The 18,277-nt window shown below is 42.0% G+C and overlaps 3 protein-coding genes across 6 annotated transcripts; 2 read left to right on the top strand and 1 right to left on the bottom strand.

Annotated features, from left to right (window-relative positions):
* Positions 1 to 1,753: 1,753 nt before the first annotated feature.
* Positions 1,754 to 6,576, bottom strand: LOC127614700 (programmed cell death protein 10). 2 transcript variants are annotated; one of them, XM_052086055.1, is made up of 8 exons: positions 6,435 to 6,576; positions 4,786 to 5,030; positions 4,599 to 4,652; positions 3,622 to 3,739; positions 3,400 to 3,526; positions 2,904 to 2,982; positions 2,737 to 2,819; positions 1,754 to 2,550 (listed from the first exon to the last, which is right to left on the bottom strand). In XM_052086055.1, the coding sequence occupies exons 2-8, from the start codon at positions 4,873 to 4,875 to the stop codon at positions 2,469 to 2,471; spliced, it is 633 nt and encodes a 210-aa protein (XP_051942015.1). In that variant the 5' UTR covers positions 4,876 to 5,030; positions 6,435 to 6,576; the 3' UTR covers positions 1,754 to 2,468. The 2 variants fall into 2 exon arrangements, with proteins under 2 accessions (XP_051942015.1, XP_051942016.1); XM_052086056.1 differs by having other exon boundaries at positions 4,786 to 5,015; positions 6,435 to 6,561.
* Positions 5,809 to 15,306, top strand: LOC127614690 (inositol-3-phosphate synthase 1-A-like). 3 transcript variants are annotated; one of them, XM_052086043.1, is made up of 11 exons: positions 5,809 to 5,944; positions 10,074 to 10,198; positions 10,281 to 10,442; positions 10,913 to 11,042; positions 11,322 to 11,515; positions 11,596 to 11,745; positions 12,673 to 12,888; positions 13,266 to 13,430; positions 13,828 to 13,941; positions 14,386 to 14,603; positions 14,937 to 15,306. In XM_052086043.1, exons 2-11 carry the CDS (start codon positions 10,085 to 10,087, stop codon positions 15,100 to 15,102), a joined length of 1,629 nt encoding a protein of 542 aa, XP_051942003.1. In that variant the 5' UTR covers positions 5,809 to 5,944; positions 10,074 to 10,084; the 3' UTR covers positions 15,103 to 15,306. The 3 variants fall into 3 exon arrangements, with proteins under 3 accessions (XP_051942003.1, XP_051942004.1, XP_051942002.1); XM_052086044.1 differs by lacking the exon at positions 5,809 to 5,944 and adding an exon at positions 7,582 to 7,661; XM_052086042.1 differs by lacking the exon at positions 5,809 to 5,944 and adding an exon at positions 9,153 to 9,301.
* A 654-nt stretch (positions 15,307 to 15,960) lies between these two features.
* Positions 15,961 to 18,217, top strand: tpgs1 (tubulin polyglutamylase complex subunit 1). The gene is made up of 2 exons (XM_052086054.1): positions 15,961 to 16,505; positions 17,490 to 18,217. The coding sequence occupies exons 1-2, from the start codon at positions 16,144 to 16,146 to the stop codon at positions 18,067 to 18,069; spliced, it is 942 nt and encodes a 313-aa protein (XP_051942014.1). The 5' UTR covers positions 15,961 to 16,143; the 3' UTR covers positions 18,070 to 18,217.
* The last annotated feature ends 60 nt before the right edge of the window (positions 18,218 to 18,277 follow it).

The following is an 18,277-nucleotide window of genomic DNA, read 5'->3' as shown; positions in this document are numbered from 1 at the left end:
TCTCTCAAGAAGCTCTTTATGCTAAGCTAACTAGCCACTGCTGGTAACTTTGTCATACGCCGACGCTGTAATATTGTTGTGGTTGTAAACATGTTTACAGGTTGCAAAGCATTTAAAGGCAAAAAAGGGCAGGGGGGGACGTTATCTTTCGTTTTTGGGATAACTCACACAGATTTTTTCTCCATCGCTCCTGCTGAGGTAGTGGTGCGTTCAAGGACAGCTCTTCTCTCAGGAAGGAACTCACTCGTTGTTGTGATTGGTTTGGACATTTCACCAAGTGTATTGTGTTGCAGCTGACACACACACACACACACACGCAACATACACACACACACACACACACACGCATTCACAAAAGTACAGTGGTTCATACTGTACAACCCGGTATGTCAGTTTCTTACAGAGTACGCTAGAACATATTTTTTTCTAATGTCATCCGAGACCTTGTAATTTTTTTTCTCAACCCAAAACTTGACTTGTTAGTTCTAGAATAAAGATACTAGTAATAATTGAGTGTTTCTCTTCTATTGCAGCTTTGTCATTTGATGTAGTTACACTATTTCATATGTTTGTTTTTATAAGCCTAGGAAAACGTTTTTTTTCTTAAATCATTTTGTTCTGCTTAATTTAATTCTAAAGGTAAAATGCAAAATGTGTGAATATAGTCATATTTTCGTTGTCTATGCTGCTCTTGTGAATGCAAAGTTTCAAATTTGCGGGTTTGTTTAAAACTTGTAAGTCAAAATAATATAAATAAAGATAAATAATTAGATACATCTTGAAACATCGCCTGACATCTGCTTGACAAAGGCAGCGGGTGGACAGCGGAAGAGATGTCGTGCCTGACGTCACGTGAGCGCCAATTGTTCGGTTGTGTCATGTTGCGAGTAACAGCGGCTCGCAGTGGACGCCTTGTGCGTTACACTCTTCGATCTCATCTGCCTAATGAAGATCATCGTCGTCATGAAAATAGGTAATACTTTTAAAATTGGTTTAATTTAACAATTAATTTGGTTTAATTGTTAAATTAAACCAAATTAAGATGTGAATTGTGAAGAAACAGTTTTCATGTCATTTTTTTACGATTAACTCAATAAGAGCAGCACTTTTATAAATACACCTAATTGCCATTTGATGTGGTATGCCTTGTAACAAAAGCTATTACCTCCCATTTATAAATAGATGATGGACACATTATGTGGTTTGGTTCATGAGCTGTTGAGTTGACGAGTGGCTGCGCTGCAAAAATTTACGGCCCCGTCGCAGCAAAGTACAACAAAAGACGGTGGCAACAAAGAACCAGGAAATAGCGATAGAAACCAAATATGCTTGCAAAAGGCAAGGTTGAAAATTAACATTAATAGCTTGTGTCACAAAAACACGGGAAAATCCAATGCATGAGAATATTTAACCAAGTAATAATAACTTGGAACATCTGGAACATGGAGACTAGTGTGAGCAAGGCTGAAAAATTCCAACAGTTCTCGGCATGGCAGTTTTTCAAAGGGAGCTGGTAAAGAAAGAGCCATGGTTAGTGTCAGGTGCCGCTCTTGAAGGAACGCCCACTCTCCATTTGGAGACTGAAAATACAAAGCATGTATGTATGTTTTCAAATTACATTTCAAAGGTTCAAGGTTAAACAATTTTATGCCCTTAAGGCTCTTCTGAGAAGAACAAATGCATTACCTTTGGCTAAACACCACCTCTGTAAGAGTCAGACAAAATAAAAACGAACAAAAACGACAAAAAGAGATCATTTCCAAACTATTTATTGAACATTTGCAACCAGGATCAATTAAATACAGAATTTCTTTCTTGTCTTTACAACCCCCGACAGCGAGGAGCGTCTTGGCGTGCTAACACTCTGTTGAGGAGGAGGGAATGTTGTACGACTTATAAGTAGTAGTAAGGTGCACAACACGGTGCTTGGAAGTCTTTTGGCGTCGTGGTCGTCAAGATAAGCGAAGAGGAATGAAAATCAGGGCCTTAAAATGGCCGCCTCGCAAGCCTGTCAAACGTCCCGAGCGACGGGGACACAACATGGATGCTGTAGCTATGATTGTTGCAGTGTTGCTGTTTTTTTTTTTTTAATATAAGTAAAATGATCAACATGAATATATTAGAAAAATGGCAATTAGTCTTTAATAAACACCTCCACCCCCAAAAAAAGAAAAAAAAATCAGGGTTATAAATTAAAAGTGTCCAAATAAAATCAAACAAGCAAACTTTTGGGCTTCTTTCAGCTGGAGACTGGAAAATCCTCATTGACTACACAAAATGGCACTTTTCAGTCTCTCCCGCTGTTGACCCCCAAACCCTAAAATCAACTCTTCCTAATTTACAAATATGGGTCGGGCGCACCAACCACATGCCGACCCAGCCGCCCGCCCGCCCGCTCCAAATCCCCCCATTACCACCGTCGCAGGGTTGGGTGGCGGGTTTCCCCAGACTGTATGGTCCTCGCTGTGCTAGGCCCCGGTCTTGAAGGTCTGCAGTATGAGGTTGGTTTGGTGGATGAGCCGATTTGCGCTGTTGAAGACGTTTATCGCCCTGGCAACAGAAGACAACAGCGCAAAGCGGTGAAGACTACAAAGATGGCCGCTCTCAAAGCTCTAAAAGCAGTCAGTTTTCCACGCGAGCGCAGTCCGGTTTAGTTTGGCACGGGAAAACCCGATGTTTACACTGCTGCATTCGTTGCAAAACAAAATGACGTGAATTGCATCGCATTGCACTTACTTTCCATCTTTGAAGTACGTTTTGAGGGTGTCGCTGAAGCTTTTCGAGTACTTCACAAACTCCTTTTTCTGATGCTCCAGGGCCTTGACCAGCACACATACATCAGAAAATATTGCAGGTACACGAAGGATCGAATTTTTGAAGCGTGAACGGGTGGCGTTACTCACTCTGCGATTCTGGTACTGGTATTTCTTAATGACATTGTTGACTGTGTCCAAAAGTTCTTTAATGGCGCTGGCTATGTCTCTGTATGTGGGTGAAAATGACCAGTGAGAACTAAGATTGATGCAAGTACAGTTAGGTAGTTAAAAGGTAATAAATAATTAGTTAGAACATGGCAAAAAAAAAAATCAACATCAGCTACTTTTGCAAACACTTTCAAAAATTCACCGCTCAGTGGTTTAGGCTTAAGTGTGTAATAGCGCTATCACGTTCATCTGACGTGCCTGATGTGGTTGAGCAAAAACGCAGAGGCTCGATTTGAAAAGCTTGAGGAAAGACGGTTTAGAACAGTGGTTCTTCGACATTTTCCAGCAAGTACCACTTAAAAAAAACTTTGCTGTCCAAGTACCACCATAAGGAGTACAGTTGTGTCGTGAGGCCATTGTCGTTCGCGTCAATTAAAAATGCCAAGTTTCGCAAAATCCCGTCATCGGCACTCACTTGATAGTCTGTAGGAAGCGTACTCTGTCATTGATCTCATCTGGGATTTTGCTGAGGATGTGTTTCAGCGCTCGGGCCTTGTCGTTCAGGTCCTGGAACTCCTGTTCGGGCCTCTCGATCATGAACTCTGTGCGAGAGGATTCGCTTCATTGATTGGTCCACGGGACGGGATCGCAGGCGGTTGGGGGCGGGTTTGCAATGAGCACCGTGCCGTGTACGTACCCTCCACGTCGTCGGCGGCCATGCGCAGCAGCGATTCGGTGAAGTTGATTTGGACGTTCTTCTTCTCCAAGATCTTCATGATGATGTCCTGAGTCAGGCCGGGGTTCTCCCTCTCTGCCTGTTGGATTCATGTAAAGTCCCAAATTATTACAAAAACACAACAAAGTGCTTCAAGTGACATTTGGGGACGCTTACCATTTATCCACAAATAAATGTATATTAAATATAAATGGAGGTTCCATTGTTTAACCTGAACGTTCATATATTGAGGTAACGTATCCCACTGAAAACAATGGAAATGCAATTAATCTGTTCCAGGCCCAAACATAAGGTATAATTATATATTGTTTTTTTCTTTTCTTTGTTTGTGTTTTAACAACATAAAAACGCACTATTATGAAGAAAAAATATACTTCAGCGGCAGAAAAAGGGGAGAATTACAGCTCCTCCATTTAAAGAGTCTTCTTCGGAGGTTTTTTTTTCCTGTCACTAAACCCTCATAACGGCGGCCCGGTAGTCCAGTGGTTAGCACGTCGGCTTCACAGTGCAGAGGTACCGGGTTCGATTCCAGCTCCGGCCTCCCTGTGTGGAGTTTGCATGTTCTCCCCGGGCCTGCGTGGGTTTTCCCCGGGTGCTCCGGTTTCCTCCCACATTCCAAAAACATGCGTGGCAGGCTGATTGAACACTCTAAATTGTCCCTAGGTGTGAGTGTGGGTGTGGATCGTTGTTCGTCTCTGTGTGCCCTGCGATTGGCTGGCAACCGATTCAGGGTGTCCCCCGCCTACTGCCCGGAGACAGCTGGGATAGGGTCCAGCACCCCCCGCGGCCCTCGTGAGGATCAAGCGGCTTGGAAGATGAATGAATGAATGAATGAATGTATTATAATTTTTGGGGGGGTCATGTGACAGTTTTCTTGACAATATGGCATATATATACACACACACACACACACACATACACGTCTCTCTCGTATTTACCTTGATGAAGGCCGCTCTGAGCGTCTGAGCTGCCGATAGGTTGATCCTCTCCAGCTGACGCAGAAAGCAGAAAGCGCACAGGGTCAGTCAGGAATGCAGACTTGGACAGTGAGCCCCCGCATTTTGACAAAAATCACAAGGAAACAATAACACTAAAATTATCTTTTTTTAAAAAACTATCCTGTACCTCATTAAAGACTGGGTACATCACGGTGTAGAGCGTCATGGATACCATGGAGTTTGTCTCCGCTTCATTCTTCATCTCCTCCATTGTCATCCTCCAGGGAGGAGTGGCTCAGGGTCAAATGGCGGTTGGGGGGGAACACACACACACACCCGCACGCATGCACACCCACCCACACATATACACACACACAAACTCACTCACATACAAACACACGCACAAGCATGCGCGCTCTCAGGGAAGGCAACCTATAAAAACACACAACAGGGGAAACCAGAATTTAAGTAAACATTTCACTGATGAAACATTTCACACCGTGAAAATCAACTTTAGATTTTCTTGTTGACTTAGATGTCATTCTCAAATTCTCCTATGTTTTCTTGTATGGCTGTTATACGTTAAAAAAAAAAGTTTTCCCCCCTGTGAAAGTGTGACAGTATTCATGCAACTCTGAGAAATCATGAAACATTTTGATTTTTTGTGTAACACATCCAAGTTTTCTTTCCCTTGTTGTATATCGACTTCAATCTTGTAATATTGCCGCTATATCCCCATAACACTGCAACTTTGTTCGCGTAAAGTTTCAACTTTATTCTCGAGAAAACTTTTTCTTGGAATATTTTGACCGTATTCCCGTAAAATTGCTTTTGATTTCATTCGTAATATTTTTGATTATTCACACGAGCACGACCCTGGTGAGGATAAATGGTTTGGATAAATGAGTTTATTGACGAGGAACGACTGCCTGATAAATTAACACAACAGATTGCAAAACGAAGATGACCCGACCTCGACACATTTCAAAATATGTGACCTACTATGGGACACTTGAGCACATAAAATGAATGTGGTAGCCCCCAAACAAAAAGAAAAAGGACGTGATAAGTGTTTTAAAGTAATAATAATTGGTTGTTGTGTGTGTGTCTGTGGTTAGTGAAAACTTCAGAATTGTGTGTGTGTGTGTGTGAGTGACAGTGAAAGAGCGTGAGAGACAGGGAGAGAGAGAGCGTGTGTGTCAGAGAAAGCGAGGGAGAAAGATGGGAGTGGCAGGCCAACGTGTGTTTTTAACACCTAACATGACGAGTCATAAAATTTCGCAATCTGGAAGCGTTCCACTTTGCCGGTGTGTGGAAATATCAACCCAGTGGATATATATAACAAAGTAAGAGTTTAAAAAATTTCCCTATAATTGTGAATTTGACTGACGTATTCCCACACTGAATATGTCGTTAATGTTTTCTGTTACGACGCTTTTCTCTCCTAGCCCACCTTGAAAGCAGCCTCTTAGCGGCGGCTATGCTACCCTAGCTCCGAAAGTAGCCGACGTATCTTTCCCTCAGTTCTAACGTTCGAGTGAATGCGTTGAGACGGTCGAAACGCCTCTCAACAGACCGCTTTAAATGTCCAAGTCAGCCTCGTTTCGATGACCAATTATAGCGTATTAAGCCCGAGTGGATCGATGGAGGAATAGCCAAAGTGTTAGCATTTCCCCCCAGCGCCGCGGACGTGCTAGCCGTGCTAGCTTAGCAAGAACGAAGCGTAAGATTTGTCTCGGCCCCGCTAAAATGTGGTCGCGCGAAAGGAAAACACGCGACGCCGAGTGCTTATGCGGCGGGTGTGTGACGAGGTGAGAAGCGTGTGCTTGTCTCTACCTGTGTTCGGACTCCTTAAACAAGGGCGCGTACGTCGTCCGAAAAAAAAAACCTTTTTTAGCAGCTATGTTTTCTTTACAACTTAAGGCGGAAGTTTTTTAGGACTGGCCTGAGCGACATCTTCCGGACGGTTGCTACGTACACGCGCGCTCAGCCAATCAAAAAGGACGGGTGAGTTGACGTCATCGGATTTTTCCCTTCTTTTTAATTTATAAAAAACGACAGCACAAGAATAAGTCAATCCAGTTTAAGTGCCTTAACGATAACTTCGTTCCACAGTTCTTAATATTACAGTTTAAGGAAAGCATAAATGACAACATGTGAAAAAACAGATAAACGCAAAACATTTTTTTCTGCTTCGTCTCGTGGTTTAACTTCGACGCCACTGAGATCATGGAAATATAAGGACAGTATTTATATTTAAATTTTGCCACAACACAGGTCATGAAGAGAGAGAACAACCGATAATATATCAATATCCGTTGTATCGGCCAGATACTGATATCTGGTATTGGTATTCACCCATCAATAATAAAAAATAATAATAACAGCTCACAAACTTGCTGTAAGAAGTAATTAAAACTAACAGGATGTGTAAAAAAGTCTAAACAACAACAAAAAATACCTATAATGAAAAAATCCAATCTACACAGCCTACAAAACCATTTTGCCTGGCAATTTATACAAAAATGCATCCAAACTTATGGAGTCATCCATCTGGTTAGGACATGCATGGTACGATGAGGCCCCCTGAGTAGCGTGACTGAAAAGTTGTGGACCCCTCTATCATTTAAGTTGCCCATCGCTGCCTTAGTGATTCGAACATGTCATCCTGGCCACTTCAGTGAAAAAGTTGTAGCTTCCCCCCTGATTAAGAGTATGTGTCTACAAATAACAAGCGTATGCACCTTATCCTAAACTAAACATTCCTATATCCTCTAGATGGCGCTGGGGAGGCTATAAGTGGGGGTCAGGGGGGTCCGGAGAAAGCCCACTGGCAGGTAGCCAAGCTAATAGAAGCTTGTGGAACTTTCCTACTTGCTCACATTGCCGGCAGCAGTCACAGCAGCAAGACACGCACGCAGCATTCACACGTAGGTGTTAGCATCACTGTCTGTAATAAGCTTTTCTATTCATGGTAGAATTCACTTGCTAAGGTCTCGATAGAAATTCTGCTTTTCTTTTATGTGTGTGCACCTGTGAAAAATCCACCCTTGTGTTCGACCGGTATGTGGTGGTGTGGCTGGGGAGCATGTTTAAATTCCAGAAAATAACTTGCATGTTGATTTCTGTGATGTTACCAGAGCTAAACAGGTGTTGTTGTTGTTGTTGTTTTGTTGGTTTATTGCATCCCACCTGGAGAAATTGCACGTGAAAGCTTAAAAGTTGAATGAAAAGACACGTAGCCATTTGGAATGATTTCAAATGTAACAGAATGAAAGGTTATTAAATTTAATTATGTGGAATGATATGACAATGACCTGGAATGAGCTGAACAGGTTGAAGTTGGAATGGTTTTGAATCGGTTAATACATATGGAAACAGGAGGTGAATATGTAGACATTTTTTGGCTTTTACTTTGAAATTTTAAAAAAAAGTGTTCTTGGGATAAGCTGAACAGTTTACAGTTGGAATGGTTTGAATTGGTCGTAAGCAATTAAAATGAGAAGAAAAATCATAATATTTATATTGAAATCTTGAAAAAAACTGTGGTAGGTATATTCTAACTTTATAGATTAGGTCAACACTATAGAGTTAGAATGGTTTGGAGCAGTCAGAATGTAAAATTTTGGGAAAACTGTAAAAATCTTATGTGAGAAAAAAACGTGCGTCACCAAAATCAGGAAAACTGAAAACAAATGTGTAGCGCTATATCTCCATATTTGAGTACTACTTAGTTCTCAGTCCTTGCACTTTTAAATTGTATTTTTGAAAGATGTGACTTATTACTTTTTACATTTTTTTTTCCAGCTGAGTTGCTGTTTTATTCTCACCCCCCACCCCAAAAAAAAACTGCGCCATTGGCATCAGTGAAATTCCACTGGTGAGGGAAGAAGTAGGCCATACTCAAATGACCTCACTTGAGCCACATTGTACCAAAGTTTGGCATCTAAACTTCCGTTGCGTAACATCCATTGTTGTCAGCTGCCATGCATCTCGGCTCCGAAAGGGCTCCAATGACTCGGGTCTGGTCCAAGTGGTTCGGAAGCCAAGTGCCCACCGTGTCTTTTTGTATTCCCTGGAAGCAGGCCTGAATGGATGTTGACGACTCCACTTGCACCGAAAACAAGAGCTTCGATGCCACCATTTCGGACGACAGTGGATATGGATTTAAATTATTTTTTTTAGGCTGTTGCACATACTTTACCTTTATTCTTTTAATATTATGAATTTATTGTTAAAAAAATAGATTTCATCATTGCAAAATCTCCTGGTTTGCTTGTAACTATTGCTAGTTTTTTTTTGCAAATAATTTTTTAGACTTTATTCTTCTAATTTTTTGACTTTACCCGCTATTTTGCCCCGTTTAGAATTTAATCTGGTTGTTTTCCCTTTAATTGTTTTCGGCTTTATTCTTGAAACAAAAAAAGAATTGCAAGTTACTTTCCCTGGTATGTTTGCTATACAGTAAACACGCCTCCATCATGGATTTTATGTTTTCAAGGACTAATTTAGTTATGCGGTTGTTTTGGGGTGTAATTCCACTTTCTGCCACTGAGGAGCAGCACACGATCGTTCAACACCGTGAATTTAGAAGAAGAACCACAGAACTTTCCAGATCTACCTCCGTACTAATTAGACGTTATTGAATGTCTCGGTTCTCTTTCATCGGCCGCTGTAACGACTTTGGGAAGCAACGGTTGGAGGTTAATTTTATAATTTACATGTTTGGCCATGATTCTTGATGTATATTGTGTGGTAAGGTAACTTTGTTTGTGCCGGGAAAAAAACGGATTTGTTTCCGGAATGATGAATTTGAATGAGACACAATTAGACTATACAATGAATTGATCTTATCCGTTTCTGTTTTTTTTCGTTCTATAAAATGTCTTAAACGTGTTTGTAGTATTTTAAAGTGTGTTAAAAAACCTAAAAAAATTAAGTGTCTTAAATTCTGCATGCCTAGAGAATATTTCAACAGTCTTTTTCTATTTTACTAATTGACAGTGTGGTCTGGAAGGTAGCTTTAGTGACGGGGGAGGCTTAGCTGTCTAATATACGTAAAGTTGTTTGTTTTTTTTGTCCCCCCCCCTTAGAAATATTTTATATATATATATATATATATTTATAATGAAGTTCTAATATAGTGACTTTATTTTCATATAACTGCAGGTTGTTTTTCCCCTAACAATATTTAGACATTATTCTTGTAATATGTCTGCTTCAGTTGCATAAAATTGTGAGTTTTACTTAAAAGTATTTTGCATTCGTTCTCTAATACTGACTTTTTCCCCTCTGAATATTTAGACGTCATTCATTCATTCCGTCTTTATTTGTGCGACAGCACCTCTGGCTTTGGTGTCTGAAAAGTGTAACGTATAAATGTTAGGCCGAATTTGTCCTTTTTTTTTTCTTCAAAACAATTCAAAGTCTTTGTTTCTTTTGTTCCTGACGGGATCCTCTGTGTTTTTGTTGCAGAATTATCAAACATGCCTGTGAAGATTCACGTCAACAGTCCCAATGTCAAGTATACGGACACACACATCGAAGCTCAATATTCCTACCACTCCACATCCGTGCACAAAAATGGCAATACGGTCACAGTAAGTTTAGCCTTGAAATATAACCCTGGCAGAATAGAATGTCCTTTCCACACATGCTAACCAGGCACGTAACGCCAAATAGGTGATGCCCCGCTCCACTGAGATGACCATTCGTACGGAGAAACACGTGCCCCGCCTGGGGGTTATGCTGGTGGGCTGGGGTGGCAACAATGGCACCACGGTTACTGCGGCTGTGCTGGCCAACAAGATGAAGCTCACCTGGAACACAAAGACTGGACTCAAGGTGAGGGGAGACCCTCAGATTTCCATCAATGGAATCAGTGTTCTAGTGGCCAACGTAAAACGGCGGGTGGCTCAAATGAGCATTGCTGAGTATTACTTTGCTACGATAGCAACATTTGCTTTGACTCTTTTCCCTGTCCTCTAAACGCATTGGAAACAAAATACAGTTAAGCCTCAATTTAACGGACTAAATGGGAAGCACCATACTGGGAGCAGCAGGTCCACAGAATGACGGCGAGAAACAAAGGCAGATACAAAATGACGCTTCATCCCCATCTAACCGAAAATGCACAAACAACAGCTGCATGCCAATGACGACTTGATTCATCATACAAGTTTTCAAACAAAATTAAACCATCACCATACTTTCTGTCACTGAGTCATAACATTAAAATACAGCGTGTATGTAAATAATTAACCCTTAAAAATGGAACATATTTTATCCTGTGATGGCATTTCTTCTCTTTTCAGAAAGCAAACTACTTTGGGTCACTGCTGCAAGCTTCCACTGTGTCTCTCGGATCGGGGCCTGATGGAGAGGTCAACGTTCCTTTCTGTGATCTGCTACCCATGGTGCACCCCAACGACATCGTCTTTGATGGTAGAGAGTGTCCATGTCTTTTTTTTTTTTTTCTTTTGGTGTGTATCTATGTATGTGTGTAGGACAGGTGCGATGACAGCACTTGAATCCTTATCTTAAGGCAACTTTAAAGACCTCGTAAGGTGATGGACAAAGAAATGCATCCGCTGTCTTGAAAATGGAAGCCATTCCTCTACAATAGTACAACCCTTAAGCTCCCCTAAAAAAGACAAACAAAAACTGCCTTATTATGAATAATTAATAAAATACTTATTACTGGCATATTGAATGTGTTCTCAGGCTGGGATATCTCCTCGCTGGATCTGGGAAGAGCAATGGAGCGTGCTCAGGTGCTAGATTGGTCACTACAAGAGCAGCTGCGACCATATATGGTCGTCATGAAACCCAGACCGTCCATCTACATCCCAGATTTCATCGCCGCCAACCAGGAAAGCCGGGCCGACAACGTACTCAGCGGGACCATGGCGGAGCAGGTTACGCTTCAACTTACCCTTGCTGTTTTAGCGGCACCTCACCAACGAGCTGGAATTGACGCGCGATGACGTTTTTTCAGGTGGAGCGCGTCCGAGCGGACATCCGTGACTTCCGGCAGGTCAGTGGAGTGGATAAAGTGATCGTGGTGTGGACCGCCACCACCGAGCGCTTCTGCGATGTGGTGCCAGGCAGAAACGACACAGCGGAAAACCTGCTGGCTGCCATTCAGGTGACAAGTTATGTTTGAGCTAGAAATTGCTGCACCGTGGGGATGGAAAGTGAAACCCTCATTTTGACGGGGTAAAAAAAAAAAAAAAAAAAAGATCCCAAAGTGAGAGAGTGTTATAAAGGCGGCCTAATAAGAAACAAACATTTTTCAGATTGTTTAAACCACGACGTAGGGTTTTTATATATAAAATCCCGGATTTATAACGCATTCAACGTAACTTAATACGATTCACAAAATTTTCAATGTATTTTTTAATTAATCGTCTGATTAATCGGTAGGCGGCCCGGTAGTCCAGTGGTTAGCACGTCGGCTTCACAGTGCAGAGGTACCGGTTCGATTCCAGCTCCGGCCTCCCTGTGTGGAGTTTGCATGTTCTCCCCGGGCTTGTGTGGGTTTTCTCCGGGTGCTCCGGTTTCCTCCCACATTCCAAAAACATGCGTGGCAGGCTGATTGGACGCTCTAAATTGTCCCTAGGTGTGAGTGTGAGTGCGAATGGTTGTTCGTTTCTGTGTGCCCTGCGATTGGCTGGCAACTGATTCAGGGTGTCCCCCGCCTACTGCCCGGAGACGGCTGGGATAGGCTCCAGCACCCCCGCGACCCTAGTGAGGATCAAGCGGCTCGGAAGATGAATGAATGAATGAATGAATGAATGATTAATCGGTTGTTGGAATTTTATTCTGCCAAATATCGACATCGACTTCTGCCTCCAAAAATCCAGAACGGTCAGGCATTAGTAGTAATGACATTGATCAAAAATACAAAATTTTAACTCTTCTGTTTTTTTTTTTTGTCTCATAACATGAGATTCTCGTGAAAGTTTTCAAAATGTATTTTCATAATCTGCCACGACATCCTAAAGTAAAACTAACCCAGCCAGCAAATTGACTGCTTGTGTGTTTGCTTTTGTCCCTCCGTCTCCTTGGTCAGGGGGGCTCAGAGGTGTCTCCCTCCACTTTGTTCGCAGTGGCCAGCATCCTGGAGGGGTGCGCCTACATCAACGGTTCCCCGCAGAATACATTCGTACCAGGGGCCGTTGAGCTGGCTCAGCAGAGGGGGGTCTTCATCGGAGGGGACGACTTCAAGTCCGGACAGACCAAGATCAAGTCGGTGCTGGTGGACTTCCTGGTCAGCTCGGGCATCAAGGTGACACCTGGCAAAAAAAAAAAAAGGACGCGGACATGCTGCTTGACTAAAATTCCAAACATTGCTTTTGTTCTTTTAAAAAAATGGCAGCAGTCTATATACGGCATTCTGAGTAATACTGCATTTGTGTAATATGAATAAAGCCGGAAAAATCCACCAGTTTTTACCCATCTCAAAGGGTGGCCATTTTGTCTTGTGCTACATTTTGTCGACTGAAAATGACATCACAGTGCTGGATGGGCTCAGGTAAAGACGGTGGGCCCTCACGATGATGTACAATCACTTCCAGTAATTGAATAAGAAAGTACTCCACATGTAACGGAGACTGTATTCTCATCAAATGCCTTTTTTTTTCTCTCCATCTTCTTCTTTTTCAGCCAACCTCCATCGTGAGCTACAACCACCTTGGCAACAACGATGGCAAGAACCTGTCTGCGCCGCAGCAATTCCGCTCCAAGGAAATCAGCAAGAGCAATGTGGTGGACGACATGGTGGGCTGCAACTCGGTGCTCTACGACCACGGGGAGAAGCCCGACCACTGTGTGAGTGAATTTTGCTGCACCCAAGACGTATTCACAGCACTTAACTTGTTCCACATTTTGTTATGGTGTACGGTCTTATTTCAGAATGAATTCATTTAATTTTTCCCCTCTCAAAATTTTTCTGACAAACATTTTTTTCAAACAAAAGTTTTTCTGCACTTTTTCCCACATTACCCAAACTGGAAAAAATTATTTTCCCTTCAAAATTCTGCACATGATATCCTGCGAATGTATGTGCAAGTGTGAATATTTTGCTAATGTATTCCAAAAAAAAAATCAGCGTGAGGAAAACTTGAAGCGCTTCACTTTTTATGTTCCAGCCTTTTCCCGAAATGTATTACAGCTTCGAGCCTTTTTGAATACGAGCTTGGCACATGTATCTTCCCCTCTATTCCAGGTGGTGATTAAGTACATTCCGTATGTGGGAGACAGTAAGCGAGCCATGGATGAATACACGTCTGAGATCATGATGGGCGGCCTCAACACCATCGTTCTGCACAACACCTGCGAGGTCAGTCTCGTCATGCCAAAAGGTTCAATTATGAGTTGTGTGCCTTTTTTTTTTTTTTTTTTTAAACTAAGGCTTGAATGTGCCCCACATCTTTTTCCGCCTGGCAACTCTTGTCTTGTAGTATTGCTTTGTTTGTAAAATTCCAGTTTTCCTATTTGTGTATTTTACAACTTTATCAAAATGTCAAAATGAATCTAAAACTCTGACTTTATTTTTGTAAAATTTACATTTTTCACATACTGTGAAATTCCGACTTCGTTTTTGTAAAATGATTACTTTTGCCACATCATATTACAACTGATGTAATATTTTGGCTTTTTTCACATAACATCCCCACTTTATTCTAAAATTCTGCCATTCTAGTCAAATTACAACTTTCTTTTCATGACTTATTTGACTTTCCTCTCCAACGTTGCTGCACCGTGCCACATTTTGGGGAGCCAGGACTCTCTTCTAGCCAGCCCCATCATCCTGGACTTGGCCATCCTGACGGAGCTGTGCCAGCGCGTGAGGTTCCGTCCCGATGGCGAGGACCACTTCCAGTCCTTCCACAGTGTTCTGGTGCTGCTCTCTTTCCTATGCAAGTCCCCCCTGGTCCCGCCGGGGACCCCCGTCATCAACGCCTTCTTCCGCCAGAGGGCCTCCATAGAAAACATCTTGAGGTACAAACACAGATCAAGAATCATGAAAAATATATACAATGAGGAGTGTCTAATGACTTCTTTAAAAGCTAATCACAGCCAGAAAACGAGCAGAGTCCAGTCAATGTGATAAGATCGGAGGTGCTGGTTAAAGTCTTTGGAAAATGAATAACTGAATGATGAAAACAATCGTCAGGCAGGTACAGTAAAATGAGGCTTGAAAACTATGAATTTGATCTCTTAACTTACCTAAACCTCCAATCTCATCACATGAAGTAGACTCGGTCATTCGTTTGCAGGGGGGTCGACATCAATTTTCCTTGCATCAGTATTTAAGAAACGTCCTTTTCACAGGGCGTGTCTGGGCCTGCCCCCTCAGAGTCACATGTTGCTGGAGGAAAAGCTACACAGGAACTTCCTCTCCTCGCAGCACATCAATGGCGACATGGCCACCTCGAAGAAGGCCGTTGCCAACGTCAATCACACTGAGGTCACCAACGGCGTCCACGCGTACGACTGAAACGATGCCGAGCACTCCAAGTAGACGGCAAATGTTACACAAAACCTTTGATCTAACACTGTATTTCTACAAACATGTTACAGTAATCTGCACACCTTTTATATGGAAGTTCATGCTCTTTTTGCTGTTGATTCCATTTCTACACCTTTTAAGACCGTCTAACGCACTTATGCGTTATTCATTAAAGCTGTTACAGAAGCACGATTCTGACTCTGTGTCAATTGACTTGCCTCCAAGATTGGAAAAGAGTGGCACGGTAAGGCAACATTATTTATAGTATTTAAGCATTTCATACACGAGATCACTCGATGTGCTTTCCATCTAAAAACATTTTAAAACAAAAGAACTAAAGATTAACAAACACGAATAAATGTGAATAAAATAAATTAGGTACATACAGTTGAAACCAGAAGTTTACATAATATACAAGAACGCATACTTTTTTTTCCTCCTCGCTGTCTGGCATGAAATCAGTTCAATGTCAGTTAAATAATGAGAAAAACGGCAAATAAGTATTCAAACTATATAAATGTAAACAATATATTTATGAAGGCATTTTTTGGCAATTTTTCAAACTGAAATTTGACGTGTGGCAGCTTATTAGCTCCAAAATGTGTATTGGATTTGTTTTTATGGACTATAAATTTGATGTTATAAAAAAATACAAAAACAAAATTCATTTTTTCCCCTTTCTATAAATATAATAAAAATGAACATTTTCTTAGTGTCGTGTAATGTGTTTTTTTTTGTTTGTTTAGGATCGAATAAGAAATGATCAAAACAATAGCTTTGTAAAGGTTACATTTTGCCTTAAATATAAAAAAGTTTAAATAATATACAAAATAATGTCATTAAAATTTGAGTCCTTGTGTTTTTCTCAAAATAAGAGTATTTAAATGTATTAATTTTATGATGCTATAATAGTTTTTTGTCCGTATTACACAATTTTTCATAAAAAAAAAGGTACTCTACCTTTAAGAGACTCCTCCCGGGTCGACGTTCAACCCAGTTGCTGAGACACGTGACGGTACGTCAACAAACATGGCGGACAGAGAAAATCGCCGGTCAGCCGGGTCCGAGTCATGTCTAGCTGCGACGGTCGCCGAGCCGGGCCCGGCCACTAAGTGTTCCGACCGGGAGTTCCTGTCGCAGGCTGACGTCGGAGAGCTGCTTCGCGGTGCCTTGTTGAAGATGGTGGAGGCTCGGCCGGACGACCCCGTCGGCTTCTTAGCTGACCACTTCGGCAGCCTGGCAGCCGCAGTGGTGGAGAGCGGCAGCGAAGACCTCAAGGAGCCGCGTCTGAGCAACGGCCCGTCGGGCGATGAAGGAGCAAGAGGCGCCCGTGCTCAGCAGCGACTCAATCGGGCGCTGTGGCATCTGCGACTGGCCCACCACTCGCAGAGGTACCACTACCAGTAATGCCTCACTGATTATCTGTTGGGCAACTCCCTAAATTAATGACAGCATATACTGTATTGACACTTCTATAGAAAATGGGGAAGACTATACTTATTCGGATACAAGTGATACATTGAGGAAAATATTTTTTTAAATCTAAATAAAAAATAAATGCAGTGATTGATAATAAATATTTGGAAGTACAGTAAATTTGAATGATAAATGTATTCAAATGAAAACAAAAACAGTACACTCGTCAATTAAAAAAATAGAAAACAAAAACTAAGTCAATATCGGAAATGACTTGTAAATCGCAGTGGCCCTGAAGTTCAAAACACAAAAACAAATAACACAACAGAAAAATTTAAAAATAAATTCATTAAAAAAAGAATCACATCAGCAAATAAAACAAACAGAAATATTGACGAAAGCAGATTAAAAATCGCACAAACAAAAAAAATAAAACACCGCAAAAAATCCACAAAAAGAATCAACAGCAAATCAAACTCCAGACAAAAACTTAACACAACAGTTGTTTTTATATGTCTGATTTTTACTTTATGTCGGGCACTTTGTATGCAGCATCTTCGTTTTGCACTTCAGTGCCACCTCTAGTAAATACTCTCACTATTGAATAAAAACAAACAATGCAGTGAAACATAATTTAAAGACAACAAATAGCAAATATATAGGGTTGTGTATCTCTCCAATACGACGATTTGATACACATTTTCTACATTTTAAAGTGGAATGATTCAATTTGATGCACTCACGTCTTTTCAATCAATACCAATTTTCCAAATCAAATTCTTTTGTTACACCAATAAAAATTAAATAGCACAAATTTGATTGCACTTGGTTTTTGTGTGTGTGTTTGATAAATTACACTTAATATTCGGTCTGCAGTCAATGCCCACTTGTATTGTAAATGGTCTATTAATATAACATAATAACTATGTTTTTTGTTTTTTTTATATCTCGAAATTCAGATCTGCATTTGGCAACAACGTTCGTGTGGCTTATGACCTCCTGAGCCTCACGGGACCTTTCGGGCATGCGGGTGATAGCGGTCCCGCGGGGGCTCCAGGTGGCGGGGTGAGCGGTGCCTTATACACTCAAACCCTGCGATGCTTGTGCGGCGAGGGCGGCGTCCCAGCCTCCACTTCTGCCCCACTACTGTGCCGCCTCCGTTGCCATGACCATGAGGCCGTCCCTTATGGCGTCTTCCGCCACGGTGTGCTGACGTGCGCCGTTTTCTCAGACTACATCCGCCAGGCGCAGCGGCTCTATGCCCAGGTGTGCCAGCCGGACGAGGGGCCGGCTTCGCGGGCTGCATGCCTGGCCGTGCTGGGCGCCCTGAGAGAGGCATTAGAGACATCGCGCGATGCTGACTCACCCAGCGTCAAGGCGCTGCGCCGCTTGGAGGCCAGCGCCAAGATGTCGCCGCACCAGCTGGCGCGGGTCATGACTGAAGCGCGGGCACGAGGCCCGGCTGGCCACATGGATGCCAAGGAATTTGAGAACGCCGCAGCGGAACTCTTTATCGCTCGCGTGAAAGTCGTCTCGTAGTATTTTTTTCACCGTGAAATCACACATACTTCTGGGTGGAAAGAGACAAAGCCATCTCCAATAGTACCGGTAGTAAACAAACACATTTGTCATTTGACCACGGTAGAGCCACTGGGGAAAGAATAAATGATTATTTCATTTTTGTAGATACAGTACCTGTGTCAGTCTCTTTACAATTAGCTACTATGTCTTGCGATGTCTCTGTTAA

This window comes from Hippocampus zosterae, chromosome 14 (assembly GCF_025434085.1).
Source record: "Hippocampus zosterae strain Florida chromosome 14, ASM2543408v3, whole genome shotgun sequence".
Lineage (NCBI taxonomy): Eukaryota > Metazoa > Chordata > Actinopteri > Syngnathiformes > Syngnathidae > Hippocampus > Hippocampus zosterae.
The sequence above is the reverse complement of the archived record's forward strand: the minus strand, read 5'-3'. Positions and strand labels throughout refer to the sequence as shown.

Bases quoted from the DNA above. Each gene is read 5' to 3' on its own strand.
- LOC127614700 (XM_052086055.1), bottom strand. From the start codon at position 4,875: ATGACAATGGAGGAGATGAAGAATGAAGCGGAGACAAACTCCATGGTA. The intron at 3,740-4,598 runs GTAAATACGAGA...TGAATCCAACAG, and splicing joins TCAGAGCGGCCTTCATCAAG to GCAGAGAGGGAGAACCCCGG. The intron at 2,983-3,399 runs GTGAGTGCCGAT...ACCCACATACAG, and splicing joins CGCTTCCTACAGACTATCAA to AGACATAGCCAGCGCCATTA.
- LOC127614690 (XM_052086043.1), top strand. From the start codon at position 10,085: ATGCCTGTGAAGATTCACGTCAACAGTCCCAATGTCAAGTATACGGAC. The intron at 13,431-13,827 runs GTGAGTGAATTT...CCTCTATTCCAG, and splicing joins GGGAGAAGCCCGACCACTGT to GTGGTGATTAAGTACATTCC. The intron at 14,604-14,936 runs GTACAAACACAG...TCCTTTTCACAG, and splicing joins TCCATAGAAAACATCTTGAG to GGCGTGTCTGGGCCTGCCCC.
- tpgs1 (XM_052086054.1), top strand. From the start codon at position 16,144: ATGGCGGACAGAGAAAATCGCCGGTCAGCCGGGTCCGAGTCATGTCTA. The intron at 16,506-17,489 runs GTACCACTACCA...CTCGAAATTCAG, and splicing joins CTGGCCCACCACTCGCAGAG to ATCTGCATTTGGCAACAACG.